Raw genomic sequence first — 23,945 nt, 5'->3', positions numbered from 1 at the left:
AATTCTGTATTACTAACTGAAGATTTGCCTCGTTAAATGTTTGAAGAGTAATTTAAATTTAACGCCAAAGAAATACACAAATACCTCCTGAGATGATTAAAAGTATGAAGTTGTTATTATTTATTTGTATAAATTGTATTCTAGCCAATTCTATAAACTACTTTGCAATAATCTTACCAAAATCTTATCTTTTAATCAGTGATCTGAAGAGAGCTATTAATATATATCAGCTTAAAGGACTTTGATTTTTGCCAACATAAATTGTAATATGTTATTTAAGAAAAGTCACTGACAGGGGACTGAAGTTATTAGGTCTTTCCACTTTTCTGTGGAAAGACCTATTGTTTTTCTTCTGATTATTTTTTTTTTTTTTCTTCCGCCTAATTTTGTTCTTGCGATAAACATTTGTTTCGCAATATGTCGCTTAGATATTTGGTATATGATATCGAACAGTTTATGCACGTTTGAAATTTACCCTGCGTAAACGAATACTTTTCTTTGTAGGAGTTATCTCCCCAAACACTGTTTTCCTTGTTAGCGCATCTCCTTCGCAACCGTAAAAGATTATGACAAATTTATTTTACAAAATTGCTCGTTATATCCTTCGCATGATTTGTCCTATTTTGACCGAAGCGATATGACCGCTCCATATGAGAGTTATTTCCCCTTATGCATCTGATATAAGTGATATGAATTTCTATCTTATAAATCATAAGTGATAGAGACCTAGGATCTTTTGATTTGAGGTCCTTGGTCCCAAAAAATGAAAATTAGGTCAAGGTCAAAGGTCAAGGTCATATTCTAATATTTAATTTGGCTTATTTTCACTTATATCCAAAGACTGTATAAGATATCAACAAATTATTTTTACTAAATTGTTAGTTGCGACATGTCGTAAGATGTAAATTTTGATTGCAAGCGTACGTTGAATGTAAAAGGGAGTTTTCTCCCCTCTTGTATTTAAAAATACGCGTTTGGTGATATAACTCATTAACTAAATATAATAAAGACCTATGGTCTTTTGATTTGAGGTCCTTGGTTTATGACCTTGAAACTGATCTCAAGGTCATAGCTTAATTTGACGTTCTAGATTTTGACCTTTGCTTTTATTCTATATGTATACATGATAAAGATATACAACTTTTAGAAAAAGATATCAAACCATTTAACCTTGTAAAATACAACCGGAAGTGACCTTTTGTAAACCGGAAATAGCTATTTTTTTGTACTTTTTAATATAATAGTATATAGAACCAGATATTTTTGGAATCAGTGTCAAGTAAATATTCAAATATAATCGGAAGTAACATTTTTCAAACCGGAAGTAACAAATTATCTCCCTTATTTAAAAAAAATGTATGGAAACAATATATTTTTGGAATCAGCTTACTAGGAGCTATCATTTGACGATTGAAATGACATTTTAAACTTAGTATCACAACTTTTCATATCAAAATACATTGTTTTGATGGAAAGACCTTCAATTGTTCTCTGAACAATTGGTTTTTAATTTTTACTTCTGTTTGTTTTCTTGTTATGTATATTTATTTGCATATCTGAGTGTTTATGTTCATACCATGTTATTGCTGAAAGAGAGAGCAGATGAGTAGTCTTGAATAGAAAATAATAATAGTTCAATAGGCATTTATATAACTCGAACAGAACCATCAACCATTTTTTTTTATTCATTTACTGTTTGATTGATTTTAATTCTCAGTTAAAGGCATTTTTAGAAGTCAGATGATAATATAATGTCATGAAAATAAACTCATCATATAAACCAGGACTTACATTTTACACTTACGCCAGACGCGCGTTTCGTCCACAAAAGATTCATCAGCGAAGTTGAAGAGCATTTAGGACCAAAAGTTCCTAAAAGTTTTGCCAAATAAAGCTAAGGTAATCTATTCTTGAAGTAGAAAAGCCTAGTATTTCAAATATTCCACATTTTGTTAACAGTTAATTTATGATCATGAACATATCAATGATAACTCAAGTCAACCAAGAAGTGCTGACTACTGGGCTGATGATACCCTCGGGGAAGGATATTGAGCTTAATTTAAGTCGCCGGTCGCGCTCAAACATTAAGCAGTATTGAGTCCATATTTCATACAAGCATATTACAATGTGTTTTTCCGTTAGTTTTGTTTTCAACAGACCAAAACATTTAAATGATTCCGATGAATGTAAATGTCTAAACGAACAGTTCATTTGTTGACCAACGAAAATTATTCTACTACTCGATTGATATAGGCTCTAGAAAACATTTAGTTTAACAAAATTATAAATTTGTACTCTTTATTTTACTTTTACTTTTGGCTAGCCGCAAAACCAGGTTCAATCAACCATTTTTTTTAAATGTCCAGAACCAAGTCAGGAAAATGGCAGTTGCTATCTTATAGTTCGTTTCTGTGCGTGTTGCATTGTCGTTTGGGTTTTTCGTTGTATCAGTGTTTCTGTTGTTCCGATGTTTTCCTCTTAAAATTGAAGTGTTTACCTCAGTTTTAGTTTGTAACCTGGATTTGTTTTCTATCAATCGATTTATGACTTTCAAACAGCGCTATACTACTATTGCCTTTATTTAAAGCGCATATAAAAGAACTACTTAATTCAAAATCAAATTCAAAATTTACTGAAAAAAAATCATTGTTTTATTCTTTCTGCTCAATTTTAGTCACAACTTTTATAGACTAAACACATGTAGAACTTGCCATACATTATAGACACCTGTCTGTCATTGGAGACTTTTAAAATGTTTCACCTCAAAAAAGATTAATCTTTGTAGTATTTGTTGTTGGGTTGTTAATTCATTGACGTATAACCCACATTTCTTTTGATTCAAATTGCTATTCCACACTCATTTTCTTTGCCTTACATAGCATCAGTATACTTTATTTAAAAACAAATATAAAATCATTACTTTACTCTATGAACCGATGGTTGAAACTTTTATAACATACTGTCTGCATTATATTTGATAACAGAAAAAATAATCTAGCAATTAAGTTTATATATCTTACAGATTTATTATATTGGTAACTAATTAAGGGAACTTTGACTAGAGATAGACAACTCCTAAAGTCCTGATTAGAATACTGCCAAACTGTATTGAAGAGGGAGAAACAGATTATCGAACTGTACAGAATCAAGAAGATAATCTATTTCTGTTCTCGCCTTAGAGATTTTCTCTACAATATTTACACACTATATTATAATTTCGAGTATTTGATTAATCGATGATTTCGGCATCTTAGAGGTGGAAGAATATGGAAAAAAACTGTTATCACTACCACATAGCATGGGAATTGTGTAATACATCATAGACACGCTTATATGAATGTAAGTATATGTTTTTATTTTATTAGCGAATATTGGTATTTCTTTTTCAGTCAGCCATTTTTGATAGTTGTTAAATTCTATAGTAAACATAATTTGTTCTACTGAGACAAACTTTCGTTTCGTAAGATTTGTTAGTTTTTATACCTTTACTTTTTATAGATGAATATTAACATTTGTTAACAGATGACTGATGTTTATTTTGTTCAACTTTATCTAAAACAAATTTTGTCACACAGAACTTTCATTGCTTGCCTTTATAGGGTTTGACATATTACGGAAAAGCAAAATATGTCACATATTTGTAAGGCATCAATGCTAATGATTATCTGGTTGCTGTTGATATTTGTAAGGCATCAATGCTAATGATTGGCTGGTTGATATTTGATGTCAAACCGGTTATGTAGACATGTATTTGTGTTAAGGGTGACTAAATAAAACAACAAATCAACTAGGTCAGTTAGCTTTGTGGTTTAACTTGCTTAAGAATGGAAAAATATAGATATATAGAACGCGAAATACATCAATTCACCAAATTCAAAGAATAGACATATAAATGGAACATCTGCACGACATCGTACCACCTTATGGTCATTTGAAATGTGTCCTGTATTGTAGTTTCAATACATCTATTAGCAATAACAGTAAGTGGTTGGTATAAGGTAGCATACATTAGTTTAGGCATTTACTAACTATTACACACCAGGGGCGCTACTTTTACATGTTTAGAATATACATACATAACGAATTACAAACCTTATCGTGCAATTTCCATTGATATTCAAAGCAATATAATTATCTAAGATATCTGGGACGATCTCATTACAAAAAGGTTCTCTTTTGTTTACTTATTGTATCTCGAACTTATTAACCATGGCGCTACTTTTACATGTTTAATGCACAATTAATCACGAATAAAAATATGTTTCTTTAAGAATAATAATATTCAAGATATTTCATCTATTACGAAAAGAAAAACGGAACATCAAACGATATATATAGACAGAAAGCTTTTCTAAATGCGTTAAAGATCCAGCAAATGGCTATAAAATTTATATTAAAATGCAAGATTTTATTTAATTTATATTTTGTCGAATCATGAACAGGGAGATAACTTAACTATTCATTCTAAATTTTATTTAAGTTTTATTTATCATATCATTTTTATCTTCCCTCAATCATTCGGAACTGTTTTCTGATCTACACTACTAAATTGACGTTTATAACAATTTGCTGGTTATCATGAAACTAAATTTAAACATCTGTGTGAACTTACAAAATGAAATCATTATGTGGTCGTTTGGGACAAAAATAAAAAATATGTATATTAATTATAAGATATTAGTTAGTGCCTATGCTCTTACTTTGGCAAGTAATCAGGTGAAAATATTTCCAGAACTACAACTTAAAAATCAAAGTCAATTAATTTTCTAAGCTGCTATTATTATTATGTTAAAGAAATATATAAAGAGATATACAGTGGGGAAAAAAGAGAATACACGAATATCAAAACATCAAGTGCTTTTCGTCAAAACATATAAAAGAGAAAAAAAAATAATTTATCATTATTTCATGAAAAAATGGGTAGTTTAACTTTATCTTTTAATTCCACGTACATAATTGACCTAGGCATTGATGAAATTTGCGTCTGCATGTCCTGTCTATGCCACTGCGTTATGGTCTCATCAATAAAGTACAGCAACCAATATTACATGTAGTGTAGAACAACATTAACTTAAATAGATTACGTGGTTGGAGCTTCCTTTCAATAACTTCGACCATTATTTGTTCCGGTATGTGCTTAATGTAGTGCTTTCCTTCTGCTGATTTGTTGTATGTTTGTTTGTGGGTATTTTGATAGTGGGACATTTAAACCTTAGAGGATCACGGTCTACCATACAAGTAGTTGAAATAAGCGTTTTAAACGAGTTTTTATTCTCGCTTATTATGTATTTTCCTCGCGCATGCCATATGTTTTATATGTTCTCTCAGTTCATTCCAAACATTTTCAAACTCAGACTGATCTGGAGCAGGACATTTGTTTATTGTTTAAAATATTCCAAATAGATATCAGAAGATGTGGTATGAATGCCAATGAGACAACTCTCCAAACAAGTCAACCATCAAATGTCGGGAGGTTATTTGTTTTGTTGGGTTGCTGTCTTATTCAGGTATACCCTCGAATGTCTTTGTTACTATTTCAATGTGTTTTATACCACGTGACCAATACCTTAAGGTGCAATATAATACTTTTTTATAAGAATCTACTTAAAACAACAAAGATAAGATAAATAAGAGATTTTAGAGAAGATTGATTTGTTAAACCCTCAAAATATCGTTAATATAACTTTACTGTATCTGTTATCTCATTTAGGCGTCAAAATTACCATCAGATTGTACAACATGTAATAATGTATTTCCTAAATTGGATACTTCAGGTTTTGATATGAACGTAAAACACAACCCTCGAAATAATGTGATTATACAATAGCATAATCTAATAAACTACTAATTCGACAAACAGCATCATCACACCATAGAAATATATTAATATAACCAGGCCATACGGTTACCTATAGTTGTTAATTTCTGTGTCTTTTTGGTCTCTTATGAAGAGATTATCCATTGGCAATCATTCGACATCTTCTTTGTTATATTGTCTATTAATGTTCGGATTTCTAAGACGTTTTCAACCTTTAAAGCAGAGTTAATACAAGTTTATTATTTTGGGATTATTTTTGTCACGAATAATGTGCTCCGTAGGTTACATGTCTTCCTTGTCGTCTGCTACATTGTAAACAAGAACGTTTAAAACATCGTTCTCAACATGTCGGTTTAATATAAAGCAGAACTCAGAAAATTATGATTATCATAGTGATAAATTCATATTTACATAACCTACTGCTGAATATACATTTACATTGCCACAAACGGCTAAACAGCCACTCACCATCCTCCTCAAAATACGAAAACGACGCTGTGATATGTTTCATGTCAAATTATTTAAATCCAAGTATATCAAATGCAAGCCGAAACCGTATTTGGTGATTGTTTGTGGCGATTTAGTACTTTCTATGAATCAGTGGTATAACGATTTTGTTTTTATATTACTCCGTAACTGCATCAACAAAATCTTTAATTTGCATAAATTAACATACTGCTCACCATTGCAATCTTACTGTATTGTTGATACCAACTAGTTATCATGAATATGTTGGTGTCGTGTATTCTTTTATTGTTTTTATTTTTCTATATAGTTACGAGTTCATGAAAAATTAGTGTCAAGAAAATAAAATCTTCAGACTTTTTCTTTCATTCGGTCGCATCGATAATAGTTATTAGCAATAGCAGATAGATGATCTTATTTAGACCGCAGCCATCATAGCGTAATGTGATTTCTATGATACCAGTGAGCATTTATGTGTCCGTAGCAATATATAAAGATAAAATCAGTAGATTCGATTTGACCTAAAAGTAACTTCCCTTTTAGGCCACAGATTTAACATCTGACTTATTTTATTTTTATTCAATTATATTTTCATTATTTCTTCTTAATAATTTGATACTTAATACCATTCAAATATATCCATTGTCAATAATTTATTGTATTGGGTTTCATTTCAAATTGAGATTGTTGTTTGAAAATTTAAAATTCATTTTATGTATTAGCAAGAACACTGAGTTATCATGATTAAATAATATTTTGTTTTATAAGTAATTTTGACGTATAATATGCTTAATGTAAGGTGTATTTTACATCCCGATGTTGTAAATTCCATTTTGATTACATGATTTATTCTCTTCTCCATACATGTATATTATTTGCCTTCGAAACGTGCACTTTTCGTTTCAGTGGGATATTTATCATTAATGTCACTGGTAAAGGAAGAGAGAATATGCAATTTTACAACAAACGTTATGTTTCAATGTTTAGATAGTTTCCCTATTTTTTCAGAGGTAGTAATTCATGACATATCATTTACACTACAAACTAAAAAATGTATTCATAATAATTTATATGCAAGAAATATATACAAAAATATCCTTCATGATTACATGTGTCTTTTTTTTAAGTCACACAAATTGGTTTCAAGTAGCAGTCATGACAAGAATAAACATCGATGTTTTAACAATAAATGAACTATCTAGCTTTATATCTTCTGAACAGCCATCGCATACTCGCCTTTTATAATATGTAGATTGCACACAAAAACGTTGGTCGAAAGATTGAAAACTTCCTCGAACAGGGCAATTAACCGAGCTGTAAACTAGTTTTGGTTTGATTTTTTTTTTTGCGAATTACCAGGTACGAAATAATTTTCCGTCGAATATTTTATGTTCAGGGAAAACAAAACTAACAGTTGTTTGGAAGTCCATACAAGTTTTGTGTTTGAAAGCATTGTGTACTATTATAAAAGATAAATGTGTACCGAATCTTTGTAAAAATTATTAGTATTTGACACGTGCTGTCTTTCAATGAGTTATCAACGTTTTCTCAAAGTATTAACCAGCTTGATTTTTTTAACTCACAAACTTGTAAATTTCGTTCAAGCACTGTCATTGGTTGGCATTAAGACGAAAATTAGAACATAAGACAAAATATATACATAATTTTTTTTTTATTGATAGGTGTAATACCCCCAAATCATTTTACGCCACATCCTGTTGCATACGAAAAAGGGTAGAAACAACTATTCCCTTGAATCTGACAGTTGCCGTAAATTGATCATACATTAAATTTCTGGGTCATTAACATATCTCATGGATGTTTCAAAGCACCATTTTTTTTTTACTTGGTGTTTTATAGGATATTTTGAAATATATATTCAAATATGATGTTTTGTGATTACATGGTTACAAAAGCTTGTACACAGGTAAAATATAGTTGAAATTTTGATTGGTTGAAATGTAAAGAGAATTTTTTTGTAGAGTACTGGCCTCACGGTCATAACAATTTCGAGCATGATTTTTGTACTCAGACTCGAAAATCAACCAATCAAATTGCTGGATTTCATGTTTCGAGCTTGATTTTTGTGCTCCGAGCACTGAGCAAAGTTTTATGCCTTCAAGGCCTGGACAGAAAAAACATTACTCATGCCAAATATTTCTTTATTTGAAACAAAGATAAATTCTGCACACTTTTTTGAAAAGTGCAAATGGAAAAAGGACTAAAATAGTGAAAAATCGATGGTAGTATTACCTCTATACCATAATTTAAGTCACTTACATATATTGTCATGAATTTTGATATATGTTGACTTTTTCAGCAAATATATAGGATTGCACATTTGACAGCGATTAGCTGAATTAAAGATTGCATGGTAGGAGGTTTGCAAAATATTGGTTAAGTGTACAAAACTTCTGTTCAACAAATGGCAACGTTTAAACAACATATATAACTTATAAGTACTTTTATATGACAGTTTCATTCTTTATATTGTAAAGATAATCATTCAAAGTTTAGATTTTCTATAATATTTGATCTTGAAATATTCTTTTCATATAACAGAAAATTTACCATTTTAATGCATATCTAAGTTATTGTTTAACTTGGCATCGGCAATGTGTTTTTTCCTCAAGTAAAATATTTGCAGAAAATCTACGCAATTATTATGATGAAGTCCACTACTCGGCTGATGGACAATAAGTTACTGAGTAACCAGTGTTTCGGAACGGACATAATCTAAAACACGTAATTCTAAAATTATCGGGTGATATTTTTAAAATATTAAGAATCTAGGGTTCCACCTTTCTCGGGAAAAAAACTAATCATTTATACCAGGATTGAAATTTCATATTTATGACGGATGCGGGTTTCGTCTACAAGACTCATCAGTGACGCTCAAATCAAAAAATGTGGGAATAGTTACGCTTAGATATATATATTGATTAATTCTTATTGGCACTTTTTGTGATAAAGTTCCATTTCAAAACCATTTATATATGAATGGTTTACACAATTTTGGATTTTAGCATTCCTGGTGAAGGCGAAACCAGAAAATCGCGTCCGTCGTACCAAATCTATAAAGTGTCTTACTTTCATATTTCACTAGTTAAATGTCTTATGCCTATGCATAGATTACCTTAGCCGTATTTGGCGCAACTTTTTAGAATTTTTGGTCCTGAATGCTCTTCCACTTTCTACTTGTTTGGCTTTGCAACTATTTTGATTATAAGCATGGTACCTTTGATAACTTTTATTTCGATGATGGGTAGTTTGAAACGTGAACAATTCTTCCAATAGCAATGAACAATTATTTTTGCCTTGCCTTAAACAGTACCCAACAGATGTGAAGTGTTTAAGATATTGGGGAATGTTCCAAAGTTGTTCTCAAATAAATAGTCGTAACGAGGTGAAATTAACTTTGTTTATGCCATTGTAATAAAGCGTAGAAGATATCTTTTGAAATATATCTATATATTATACGAAAACCTGACGTAAACAATAGTTTTTTATGGAGCTTTATATTATATAAATTCTGACGTTATAATCGATTTTATTTAATATCTATTCTGTTCAAATTGCGATTTATTGTTCTTGTAAAATGGAAAGTGACGAAAGGTTATTCAGCACTAATTGAACAAGCTAGGAATAGCATCAATGATTTGTTCATGTTTTGTAACTGAATTAAAAGCAATTGTTCTTTCTTCTGTTAGAAATCTTACCATTACGTAACATCTTTTAAAGTGGGAATGAAATGTTGCTGAACGATTCACAAAAAAACACATGTACTGGTTGTTGATGAATATCGAAGTATTACAGTCTTATCGGCGCTAGGGACTATCGGCATACTGTAAGTTATTAATACACAGCTTTTGTTCAAACATTTTCAAATCTGTCTGCTGAAACAAATAAGGAGATGCAATTTCTTTTTATGTTGTTGTTGTTTTAATCTTCCTGCGATGTCTATATCTTATTTGTTGTATTTATGTGGAGGGTCACTTTCATAGACATGTGTGTATGGGTGATTGTATGTTAGCCTGTTAGAGAGAGGCATTTTGGATTCGTAAAATCTAGTTCATCTATCATCTTTTATCATATTCAACAGTTGGTTATCTTGTTAATCTTGTAAGATTAACTAGTATTTGGTACATTGGAATTTTTTTATTACATAAGTCTGGCAATTGATCGGCACTGTTGATGGTTTCGGAAAGCTATTTTTGTAATTTGACTTTTTATATATCCTACAATTTTAATAACAATTAACATCATGTATATTTGTATCAAATTAATAAATTTTCAATAAAAATGACCATTAATTTGAAAAATAGTGAGTGTATGGGAAATAATTAAAAACTAGTTAAGTGTTATTCTGTTTATAAACAATCTACATAAAATAATCACAGGTACAAAACTGAAAGAAAGTAACATATTGTTCATAATTATAAAAAAGAAGATGTTTGCTAATTAGACAACTCTCCACAAGAGACCAACCGATATAGACATTAACAACTATAGGTCATAGAAAGGCCTTCTACAATGAGCAAAGTCACACATAAAAGGCCCAGAAATTTTGAATATAAAACAATTCGAAGGAGAAAAATAACGGTCTAATTTATTTACAAAACAATGAACGAAAAACAAATATGTCACACATCAACAAACGACAACCACTGTATTACAAGCTCCTGACTTGTGACAGGCACATACATACAGAATGTTGCGGGGTTAACATGTTAGCGGGATCATAGCCCTTCCCCAACCTGAGGCAGTGGTGTAACAGTACAACATAAGAACGAACTATAAAAATCAGTTGAAAAAGGCTTTACTCATCAGTTGGACACAAATAGAAATTCATCCAACAGAGTGGACGTGGCCGGTTATTTGTATATCCCAACAACAAAAAGACACTAAGAACAGATCCGAGAGCACCCGTAGCCATCGACAGCCAGTTCAAAACCACAAGCAACTAATTAAAGGAAACATGCATTTAAAACTATCAATAAGTACACATCCAACATCCAATGGATTTAGTATAAAGACGTCATAAACAGTCAGAGAAAAACATGACCTTGTCTAATGCCAAGATACAGGTATCGATAGATTGTAGATACATAAACGTGTATATGTATATATCAATATGATTTAGTTGCTTTAAATTTACTGATAACAAAATCAATATTTATACCAATAAAAACAATATTCAATGATCTGATTACAGTGTTGAATTCATTTGGTAACCTTTAAAAATAAGTTTATTCAAGGGATCGATAAGTTTACCAGGATCGTTTCTAAATTTCCTGGCACGGTAAACAACATCTCCGTAAAAATGAGATATACTATCTCGTTTGAGATAAGTTTTCTAAAGGTACAACCAAAATTCAAAACCAAATCGTTATATCTATGGAAAAATTTAGAAAAGGTTTTAAGTTATTTCTGGTAACTAAATCCCTGGCTTAATAATTTACCAGTATACATAGATTACGTTAGTTAAATTCTTAAACGTCAAACGTCACAACAGACATGGGCATAGCAAACTAGTTGTTAAATATAAACATCGTAAGATGGTGCCAAAAGAACATAACCATCCATAAAGGGAAAATTAACAACATGGAAAGAAAAATAGTCCCCTTTATTGTAAATCTTAGAATTGAGTTTCCCGTGTTAACCGAAATATCTAAATCTAGGAAAGGACAGTTATTACCGTTAAAATTTGATTTATTAAAGGTAGTTCCTTTAGGTAAATTTTAGAAAATTCTTGATTATTTCACGAAAAAATATCATCAATTTAGCGCTAAGTGTTGTTGAATTGATCGATTAAATGCAATTTAGACTGTTCTTTACTGAGTTTGGTCATACACTGTGATTCATAAAAGTACACAAACAAGTCTGCTATTTAAAGGGTGCAATTATTGCCCATTTGAATACCTACAATATGTCGATAACTTTGTTAAAGAAACGTTTATAAATATTACCAAGGAGAAAATTAACAGCATCAATCATCAGTTTAAAACTTAGCCTTACTAATAAATAGGATTGGCTTTTTATCTGATGTGGCTCTTCATACAAAGAATGACGATTATTAACATGTCTATGTACTTTATTACTACAAAACATTTCAATTACAAGCAATCTTGTTAAAATTGAGAACAACAGTAGAAAACCATATAAAATTATCAATATCATTGTATCAATTGAAGCTGTATTTATATTTCATCTTTTCATTGATTCCATTCGCTTACTTTAGTAGTAGTAAGAATATCCATGACAGTCTAAAATCTGTTTATTAATTGTACATGCAATTTGTTGTTTATCAATAGGACGTGAATGATGAATCGATTCCAATGGTATAAACAATAATTATATCTGTTACAAATGAAATTTAAGAATTGCCTGCAAAAGTAATTAAATCTACCCATGCCAATATTGGCAATCTTTGAACTTTCAGCATGTAGATATGGTTAGTGAAACCAATAGGGAACCAGAGAACTCTTTGTAATATATTTGGCACGCTATGATTAATAACTATTTCCTTCAGATGTATTACATTTTACAGTTTGAGTGAACTTACGGTATTATTCAGATTGAATGAAATTACCAAAGCGAGTTATTGCTTTGATTGTAGTCAAGGTTAAAAAATCAGACTTTGACATTTATGTGATTTTACTCTTTTTTTCAAAACAAACTTTTGTTTTGTTTTGTCTGTTTCGTTTTTGTTCTGATGTTTGAGGAAAAGATAATCAGTGATATATTCTATTTTACATACCAGTGAACCGCGGGAAACTTTTTAAAACATTGTGAATTTCGATGCTATTATGACTATTTTTTTCAATAACAGGTTATTGTAATTGATGTTTTCTTATTATTATGTATTTACTTTAGTTAGATAAAGTTAAGTCACAAGGCTATTTTATATGGTTTGCGAAAGTAGTCCCTTGAACAATGTCTCTGAAAATAACTGCAAAATTACAGCCTTATAGGACAACGGTATAGAATGAAAATCAAAAAGATCTAGTAAAAATCTTCATTTCCACATAACATTTTGTTATAAGATATATATTTATATTTAACTTTAACATGTTAAAGTTATTGGTTGTTAAAGGCTTGGAAAGTTCGAAAATGCAAAAACAAAATGATAAATAAACTGAAAAACCAAAAATAATTTGAATATTATTTTTAAATAACAAATATATAACCCACTTATAAAAAAAGATACTTAGCCACAAACATTTTGAACTTTTCTATTTTTTACAAAACAAAGCTGTCAGCGCTTTAATGGACTTATAAAACTTAATTTTGAATGTAACACGTCTTCTTTTTGGCTAAAAGCGTTTTGTTTATCTGCACATAGATAAATGTTGTGATGTGAAGGTAACGTCATCGACGGTTTTTCCTGATTGTCCATTTAAAAATGAAAATTGAAATTAAATTGTTGGGAGAGACTGCTCTATGGTTTCAGTCTATTCGGAATAACATAAGTGATTATAATTTACAATCTTTATACTTCAAAATTACACAATCAAGGTTAACTGTACTTAATATCGTGTGCCTACTATATATATGATAGAGTTCAAACTAATGGGTCGATGCAATCACTTAAGCTGTTGGTGTATCTAATCATTTTGATTTTATTGGGAAATAAAACTTCAATTAATATAACAGCAATCATAACGATATAATCCCATTTAATTGATATTTAATATAATTATCCAGAACTGAATTATTTTTTATTTATTTTTTATTTACAGGAAACATGACGCGAATCCAGGACAAGATTTTCCGGATAAGAAACCTTTTGGTGTGTATTGTAGGTCACGCTATATATGTAACGGCGGCTAATGACATAAAGTAAGTCGCCAATATACCCAGTAAAATGTACTATTTAAGCAATAAGCACGAACGTGTTTGAAATTAACTTTTTGTAAGTTCGATACCAACGATATATGAAAGTTTTAGTAAAACAGAGTATTTATTAAATTGTGCAACGGTTTGCTAATATCAAATTGTAGCAGTACAGATAAATATTTACTGGAACGACAGATTCAAGAAACTAAATCACATGGCAATAAAACACTATGACAACCACACTAATTAAGCATGTGTACAGGAATCTGATGTTCAGTAGTTGTCGTTTGTTGGTGTGGTTCGTTTCTCGTTTTTCGTTTCTCGTTTTTCGTTTCTCGTTTTTCATATCGATTAGACCGTTGGTTTTCCTATTTGAATGGTTTACACTAGTAATTTTAAAGGCCCTTTATAGCTTACTGTTCGGTGTGCACCAAGGCTCTTTGTTCAGGAACGTAATTTGCTCTATAGTGGTTTCCTTTACAAATTCTCTCATTTGCACGCATACGACATCTTTTTAAATTTATCATATCCTAGTTCATTTTGAAACAGCTGGCGGTATTGATAATAATGTTACATAAGTGAAATACAAAATATAATCTATGACATGAAAGCTTAGACGAATTACTTTTTCAACCCATAGTTCCTTGCCATTTTTACGTCGTTGCAGTATTCATATTTTTGATTTCGTATAAGAAACCCAGTTTATGTGATTGACTTTAAAGAGCGAAATTACTCGTTCTTCTTACATGTGTTTAAAATTTATTGTTTTCTCTATTTTTACGCTAAATCAAAAGTAAGGGGCACGATAGCAAATTGATATTTAAACTCATACGTCGAAGACAAAAATACACAACCTTGTCAAAATAAAGGAACAAGTGAGTCATACCAGTTGTTTATCATGGAAATTTCTATTGTTTGTTTGCCTGAAATCAAAAAATTAAAAAGGACATGAATGCATCTAAAGACGTGATTCAGTGGACTTAGTTTCGATTGATTTAATTTCAATGGCAAGACGTTTATGCATGTTCTGGACGATATTTAACTTTGATCAAATGACAATACTCTCACGATGAAAAGATTGACTTTTTTTATTATTCCAGTAATGTTTGTCAATTATACTATATAAATCTGAGTGAGTATGAGGTGTTTTGAAGATTGAACTATGTAAGACAATTTCTTGTGATAAAACATAGTTTTTATTGTTGTTTTTAATAGGGCAAAAATAGTAGATCTCTTGTGGAAAGGAGATAACCAAGAGGTTTTAAAATTCCCGCCTCATTATGACTTAGATGGTAAGTTTATTATATATCTATCAATCTTTATATTATTTAGGATTTGTCCATATGACAAAAATAAAAACTGATCCTTATATATTTACTGGTACTTTAAACCAACTTATTTTCGCGGATACTTTAATTTTGCGTTTTGCCAGTACGTGTCATTTTTGTGGCTATTTAGTTTCGTGATTTTCAAATTGTTTTATGTAGTTAGATACGGAAAGATTCAAGTTTAAATATTCGCGACGATTTATATTTGTGCTATTGTTCTCCTCGCGAAAGGAAACGTGTGACGACATATTGTTAATTAATCTAATAACGAACTTACGGTTGCTCCAATTTAGAAAGTTTTAACCGATATTTATATCATAGAAAAGCTATATCTCATTTCTTTTTAATATCTATTTAAGGAGGGAAGACCGATATTTTCTGTGATATGTATGTTACAAGCTTTGATGATGTTAATGAGGCAGATATGGTGAGAAATATAAATAATAAAAAGTGACAAAAACTCGTAAAAACAAGTTTTTGTTCCCCATGTATTGCTTTATCAACGAAATGTTAACTAACGTTTTGTTTTGGTGGCCAGGTGTTTGCATCTGTCAGAGACTTATATATCTCGGCACTTATATATGACAAAAACAAAAGTGGTAAAGGTGTTTGGGTAATTAAAAGCCATAAAGAGAATACAATTGTCAAAAGATGACATCCAAACGATAACAAATTGACATAATTTAGAAAGATAAGAATATTTGTTTAGTGAAATTCGAACTATTACTTTTTAATGTATTGATTTTTTAACTGCACACGAGACATACGAAAAGACAAGAACATGTTTACCCCTAAGCTAAGCGGAAAATACAAAGAGGCTTATATATATAAAAGATGCCTGTACCATGTCAGGAATATGACAGGTGTTATCTATTCGTTTGATGTGTTTCAAACAACACGAACTCAACATTAAACCTGGATGATCTCAGTTGCTCCATTGTGGTAGATATAATATCATGTTACATTAGTGGTACCAGTAGTTTAGCACGTGGAAAGTAATATTCTTCGATAACTAGCATGGAAGAGAAGACGATAATGTGAAACTATTTGAATAAAATACACAAAAATTTCATAACGGTCAACCAACCAATTCAAGAAAGTACATTTAAAAACGTTCGAAGAGATGTCTTCAACTCCTTTGGTTAATAGCTGCTTGGTAAGCCGTAACTTACTACCAAGGAAATATTGATAATGCACACTTACTCTGAGTAAATATATTAAAGTAACCCGAAATATGTTTACAATGAGACCATAAGTGATTTATACTAAGTATTTAAAATGGCATTTTTCATTTGCTTCGTCTTTTTCAAAATTTCCTAGTTTTTACATTGTAAGTACATTTATTTCTTTTTTCATCACATATATTTGTATATTTATTAACAAGGATTTTACGATAAGTCTGCTGTTACATCTAGAGTGGACCGATATGAGGTTACAGAAAGACCTCCAATCTTTAGATTTTGAGGAAGTTGAACTAGATTCAAAAAGTGTCGGTAGTTTATGGACCCCAGACGTGTTTTTCCCAAACGAGAAAGAGGCTTCTTACCATAATATTATGTCACCTAACAGAATGTTTCGATTGACTAAGAAATGTATACTAAACTATACAGTCAGGTAGGTTTTGTACATGTTTATTTTTCATACCATGTTTTGTCCCTACTATGTATTGGCTACCTAAACTTCACAAAAAAACATTTAAATATCGTTTCATCTCGGCCTCTAGTAAGTGTTCTACAACTAATCTTTCAATGCTTTTAACTAGTTCATTAACTACTATTAAAGAGCTTATCATAAACTGTTGTAATAAAATATAAGAACATAGTAGTATAAACTATTTTTGGAGTGTAAAAAAATCTTTGGATGTTTTGGATAAATTATGTGCTTTTGATGGTCCTTTTGATTCTGTTAATAGTTTTGATTTTTCTACTCTTTACACTACACTTTCACACTATATTATTATACAAAAGTTTTCCTATTTAAATAAATGGTCGTTTGGTAAAGCTGAATGTAGGTATATTTTCTGCAACTCATTTAAAGCCTTCTTCTCTATTGAGAAAGGTAAATATGCTAGATATACTTACTGGAGGTGTGCTGAGATGATTGAAGCTGTTAATTTTCTCTTTGATAATATTTATGTACGTTTCGGCAACAAAGTTTATCGACAGGTTGTAGGTATCCCCATGAGCCCTTATTGTGCGCCTTTAATAGCAGACTTGTTTTTGTTACGAATCACAGTTTATGACTAAACTTAGTAAAGACCCGTCGAAATTGCATTTAATTGATAAATTCAACAACACTTACCGTTATCTTGATGATATATTTTCGTTAAATAATCAAGAATTTTCTCAACATACTGCTGAAATTTACCCTAAGGAACTTACTTTAAATAAATCAAATTTATTCGGTAATAACTGTCCTTTCCTAGATTTATATATTTTGGTTCTAAACGGGAAGCTCCACACTAAAATTTACGACAAAAGAGACGATTTTGGTTTCCCTATTATTGATTTTCCATTTTTAGATGGTGATGTTCCTTTGGCACCATCTTACGGTGTTTATACTTCACAACTTGTTCTGTATGCCCGTTTCTGTTGTAACGTTTTTGATTTTAACGAACGCAACCTATGTATTACTGGTAAATTATTAAACCAGGGATATTGTTACCATAAATTACTGAAAACCTTTACTAAATGTTTCCATACATATAAAGATTTGGTTTTGAAGTTTGGTTGTACCTGTAGAAAACTTATTTCAAATGGGATAGCACATCCTCATTTTTACGGAAATGTTGTTAACCGTGCCCGGAAATTTAGAAATGATCCATGTAAACTTGTCGCTCCTTTTAATAAACTTATTCTAAAAGGTTACCTATTTAACACTGTAATAAGATCATTGAATATTGTTTTTATTGGTATAAATATTGATTTTGTTATCAGTAAATTAAAAGCCTACTAAATATTACTTGTATGTTATATACATATACATATTCATGGATCTACAATCTGTCGATACCTGTAACTTGGAATTGCACAAGGTCATGTTTTTCTCTGGCTGTTTATGACGTCTTTACACTAAATCCATTGGATTTTGGATGTGTACGGATTGATAGTTTAGTCTTAGATGCATGATTTGAACTAGCTTTCAGATAACTGCGAGTACTCTTAGATCTGTTCATTGTGTCTTTTTGGGTCGGGATGTATAAGTACCCGGCCACGTCCACTTGCATTTTTGTCCATCTGATGAGTTAAGCCTTTTTCAACTGATTTTTATAGTTCGTTCTTATGTTGTACTGTTATACCACTGTCCAAGGTTAGGGGGATGGTTGGGATCCCGCTAACATGTTTAACCCCGCCACATTATTTATGTATGTGCCTGTCCCAAGTCAGGAGCCTGTTATTCAGTGGTTGTCGTTTGTTTATGTGTTACATATTTGTTTTTCGTTCATTCTTTTACATAAATGAGGCCGTTAGTTTTCTCGTTTGAATTGTTTTACATTGTCTTATCGGGGCCTTTTATAGCTGACTGTGCGGTATTGGCCTTGTTCATGGTTGAAGGCCGTACGGTGACCTATAGTTGTTAATGTCTGTGTCATTTTGGTCTTTTGTGGATAGTTGTCTCATTGGCAATCATACCACATCTTCTTTTTTATATTGTCAGTTTGCCATGACATTGTCAGTTTGTAATCGACTTGTGGGTAAAAGTTAATACTAACAGTACATAAAATGTATGAAATGCATTCTACTGAGGTTCTTAAACTATGATTATATTGCTGACAATGCGGTATTGGCTTTGTGCATTGTTGAAGGCGTCACGGTGACATATAGTTGTTAATTTTTGTGTTATTTTGTTTCTTGTGGAAAGTTGTTTCATTGGCAACCATACCACAGCTTCTTATTTTTATAATATACACTGTTATATAGGAAATACGACAGCCGAAGGTTAAAAGAGACGAGGAACCAACGGAACAATAAAAATACATTGGTCCAAGAAATGCTGACAACAACTTCAGAAAAAGAAAACAAACGAACAAACGACCAGCATTTCACCAAACAGTTCACAAATAATCTATACTTCAGCTTGAGCTGTTTTCTGCTTTTGGTCGGGTTGTTGTCTTTTTTTGTTAGGGTTAAGTTTATTCAATCAAATATATAGCACCTGAACAACAACAAGTTAAAACACATTTGTAATAGTTACCATAAAAGTTAACACAAATGTCTTATATGTCTTTAAATTATATCAAGAAAAAGAAAATGCATGAATATTCGATTATTTTTTTAATCAACCATCTTTGCAGACTGACCCTAAAGCTGAGTTGTGTAATGCTATTACATAGTTACCCTTTTGATAAACAGACATGTAGACTACACTTAGAAAGTTGTAAGTAACTTATTCATATATACATCAACAAAAAAAACTCCTCGATTAACGTGCATATTTGAAGCATACAACGACAACGAACAGCAGACAACGTCAAGTTTATCTAACTTGCAAATTTAAAATTGTAAAAACAGTTTTTTTCATATGGTATTACGAACTTTGATTTTGTGAGCAAATATTTAGCTTTTGTGGCCATAATTTCATAATTTTAATGATCCGGGCTATTTTATTACTGACTATACGGTATGGGCTGTTCTCTTCTTTGAAGGCTGCAAGTGCAAACATCCACGTCATTTGAACTCTGGTAGATTGTTGTCTCATCGACAATTATGCCAAATCTTATACAATCATACAATTAGCAAAAGGAATCAACTTGTGTAAACAGTGTGTAATAAAAGATTCAAATCTGCAATTGGCAAACAAAATGATTAACAATAATAATTATTATTATTGTCAGTTAGTTACGACGCTCAACAGATAAATTTGATTTGAAATGCTTAACAAAAATGATAATAATAATTTTCAGTTGGTTACGACGCTCAACAGACAAATTTGATTTGAAATGTTTAACACTAATGATAATAATAATTTTCAGTTGGTTACGATGCTCAACAGATAAATCTGCATTGGTCCAAGGAAAACCAACCTATCGGGATGAATATAACCAGTCTTCCTCAGTTTGAAGTTGTGGGTCATGCTTATGACAACTTCTTTTCTGACCATCGAATAAGAGGTATTATATATTTAGATATACAAACTGATGGTCAGCTTGATACATGTTTCAGTATATCAAACGGATAAACAATGTATTTATAAAGCGTACAGCTTTTGATCACGAACACATATAGGATAAACGACTTAAAATAAACTTTCTCAAGCATGAAAATCTTAGATCATTACAAAAATCAACAACACATGAACCAATTGTAACCAGTGATATAAACAGATAGAATAGTTATCAAAGGTACCAGGATTATAACTTAATACGCCAGACGAGCTTTTCGTCTACATAAGACTCATCAATGACGCTCAGATCGAAAAAGTTGAAGAGCATATAGGACCCAAAATTCCAAAACCTTGTGCCAAATGCAGCTAAGGTATAAGAAAATCCTTAGTTTTTCGAGAGAAAAAAGTTCTGTAAACAAGAAATTTATAAAATAACCATATAATTGATGTTCATATCAACACCGAAGTGCTGACTACTTGGCTGGTGATACCCTCGGGGACAAACGCCATACATATTTAATTTTGCCTAATGAAACATAAAGGTCAATTGCAATGCCCGGAATTCAAATTCACTGTGTTACTTAGCAATCATTCGGATGATGTCTGCTCTATGGTCGGGTTGTTGTCTCTGACAAATTCCCCATTTCCATTCCCATTTTTATTGATTGAAAGTACGAATAAACACTACAAGATAAATACAAAAACTAGGTGAAAAGTAAAATATTAAAAATCCCGAACTCCAAGACAATTTCAAAATGAAAAGTATCTAATCAAATGGCAAAATCAAACCCTTAAACACATTAAACGAATGGATAACAACTGTCATATTTCTGACTTGGTAAATGACATTTTTTCGTGTTGAAAATGGAGGATAAAATCTTGTCTTATAGCTAGCTATACCTCACACTTGTACAACAGTCGCAAACAATTTCAATATATTGACAACAATATTTGAACAAAACAAACAAACATAATAGTAGAATATGTCAATAATTGGGGTATACCAGTCAAAATTCTGTTTAAATCTTGATTTCTATAACAGCAAAATATATGTCAACTTAGAAACAAAATGGCATATAGACAAAGCACATAGGCAATAATGAAAGACAAGCATACAAACTGTAAATAGCAAACAAATACATTGGCTGGGGGCATAAGTACCAATCCTCTTCACATGGGATATTACCAAAAATGGACTAAACAGTGAAGGTTAATACTTCACAAAGACAATTGAGAGAAACACTATAACACGTGATGAACATCATCAGTACTTCGAATCTATACTTCATAACCATCAAAATTATTTGTGAAGTTAATGTGGAATATTTATCAACAAGGTATTGGTAACTTTTGATGACCATTTTATTTGACATAACATTGGTTCATTGGCTTTAGACACTGGTGACGTTCTATAAAGTCTTGTTAGTAGCTGCAAGCTTTTGAATACAGAATGGGTTGGCAAATTTTTGTTCCAAAAAGTATAACTGAATATTATGAATTATCATATCGTTTGCAATGAATTGCCGTGTTTTTCATGGAAATAATGACCGACAATTTCACATGTGCAATAATATGGATAGTTTAACTACTAGTTAAGTCGTAAATTAATGAGTTGTTCGGTCAATCGTTGACTTTTTTTCATATACATGTTCGATTTGTTATTCTATATGAATCTCTTGCATTTAGAAAATGAAGTTTGACTATGCACTGAACACTTTTTAGTTTAGTGTATAATAACTGACAGTGATTTACTGTTGACATATTTCAAGTCGTTTATCACTTTAACAAATTTGATGACGAACAACAAAACAAAAGGGTTCATGTGTGTATGGTTAATATATAAGATTTATTACATTCACAGGAAACTACAGTACCTTGTCTGCACAGTTTGACTTCCGGCGGAACATTGGATACTATGTCGTTCAGATGTACATCCCGACTCTGCTTATTGTCATGTTATCATGGGTCTCATTTTGGTTGAATGTAAATTCAGTACCCGGAAGAGTCACCCTGGGCGTGTTGTCAGTTCTTACTATTTCTACCCAGAGTTCAAGTGTAAATGCGTCACTTCCTCGTGTGTCGTATACCAAGGCTATAGATATATGGATGGCTACCTGTCTTGTATTTGTCTTTGCTGCACTCATTGAATTTGCTATTGCAAATGTGCTGACTCGGAAAGGGTCTCACAAGGGAATCATTATGAAAAAACTAATAAAGTTGGCAAAGGAAGTCAGGGAAAAGGCACTAATGCGAAATAATCAAGGTGTAATGGCTTCCTCTGATCCAGATGGTTTACGTCACAGAGGTAGCGTCAGCTCGGATGAAACAAATGGAAATAAAAAAGAGGTAAATAATGTTTGGTGCTTAATATATATTCTGGTTTAAAATGGGTTTTTCGTATACAAAATACAGAAAATAATGTATGTAGGGAAGCTATTGATATAACTCGATAGATTAATACATAAATGTCAATCAATTTTGTTACAAATATCCCTAAATACGATATTTGCATTTTTAAATAAAAGTTTAAACAAATTTTAAAAAATATGGATTAAAATTTTATTTTTCTTATTTTTTAGACTGTTGTTAAGATGGATGCAGGTGTAACGCTACAGAAACAACGCAGTGAATTAGAAGATAAACCAGCATTTGAGAAGGGCATGTTGTATGCTATGTACTGTGACGTGGCATCCAGGATTCTGTTTCCGCTTGTTTTTGCTATATTTAATGTTGTATATTGGGTGCATTACATCCAGATTCTAAATTATTAGTGAGAATAATATAGGGTTATTGCATGAATATTGGGGAATATTGTCCCATGTAGAATTTTATATTGCACGAGCTTGCGAGTGCAATATATGTTCTACGAGGGACAATTTTCCCCAATATTCATGCAATAACCCTTTTATTGTATAGCAATATAATATTTGAAAGTAAAAATTGGTTTAAATTGAGATTTTGTCGTTGGTGACGTCATGATTTTGAAGACTTATTGCACTAGTGCAATATTAGAATTTATTGCACGCTAACTTTTGTTTGCTTTCTGTGGGAAATATTATATTGCTATGCAATAACACAACTAACTGTAGAAGTACCTGTAAAACATAGTATTATTTAGAAATAGAAAAAACGTTATATTTTTATTTTTATTTTGGAAGCTTCACTGTTATGTGCAACCCAATTAAGACAGATTTTATAGATTTTACAATATTTCCGTGAAAAGAGGGGCAAAGATTCCAAGGGGACAGTCATATTCATAGATCGAAAATAAACTGACAAAAAAAACAAAAACAGACAAATAATAGTACAAAAAACACAACATAGAAACTAAAGACTACGTAACACGAACCCCACCAAGGGGTGATCTCAGGAGCTCCGGAAGGATAAGCAGA

The 23,945-nt window shown here is 31.1% G+C and overlaps 1 protein-coding gene across 4 annotated transcripts; it reads left to right on the top strand.

Annotated features, from left to right (window-relative positions):
• The first annotated feature begins 3,124 nt into the window (after positions 1-3,124).
• Positions 3,125-23,378, top strand: LOC139484626 (glycine receptor subunit alphaZ1-like). Of its 4 annotated transcripts, XM_071268447.1 has the most exons (11): positions 3,206-3,339; positions 8,604-8,657; positions 10,025-10,130; positions 14,026-14,125; positions 15,338-15,414; positions 15,810-15,877; positions 16,835-17,064; positions 19,745-19,827; positions 20,423-20,560; positions 22,415-22,899; positions 23,133-23,378. In XM_071268447.1, the coding sequence occupies exons 4-11, from the start codon at positions 14,031-14,033 to the stop codon at positions 23,322-23,324; spliced, it is 1,368 nt and encodes a 455-aa protein (XP_071124548.1). In that variant the 5' UTR covers positions 3,206-3,339; positions 8,604-8,657; positions 10,025-10,130; positions 14,026-14,030; the 3' UTR covers positions 23,325-23,378. The 4 variants fall into 4 exon arrangements, with proteins under 4 accessions (XP_071124547.1, XP_071124548.1, XP_071124550.1 ...); XM_071268449.1 differs by lacking the exon at positions 8,604-8,657 and having other exon boundaries at positions 3,215-3,339; XM_071268446.1 differs by lacking the exons at positions 8,604-8,657; positions 10,025-10,130 and having other exon boundaries at positions 3,125-3,339.
• Positions 23,379-23,945: the final 567 nt, after the last annotated feature.

This window comes from Mytilus edulis, chromosome 8, assembly GCF_963676685.1.
Source record: "Mytilus edulis chromosome 8, xbMytEdul2.2, whole genome shotgun sequence".
In the NCBI taxonomy this organism is placed as follows: Eukaryota; Metazoa; Mollusca; class Bivalvia; order Mytilida; family Mytilidae; genus Mytilus; species Mytilus edulis.
Note: the sequence above shows the minus strand (reverse complement) of the source record. Positions and strands in the feature narration are given on the sequence as shown.

What these genes read in the sequence shown, in the direction of transcription:
- LOC139484626 (XM_071268446.1), top strand. Translation starts at nt 14,031, where the DNA reads ATGACGCGAATCCAGGACAAGATTTTCCGGATAAGAAACCTTTTGGTG. An exon ending in ACGGCGGCTAATGACATAAA is followed by an intron (nt 14,126 to 15,337) that starts GTAAGTCGCCAA and finishes TGTTTTTAATAG; the next exon opens with GGCAAAAATAGTAGATCTCT. An exon ending in ATACTAAACTATACAGTCAG is followed by an intron (nt 17,065 to 19,744) that starts GTAGGTTTTGTA and finishes CCATCTTTGCAG; the next exon opens with ACTGACCCTAAAGCTGAGTT.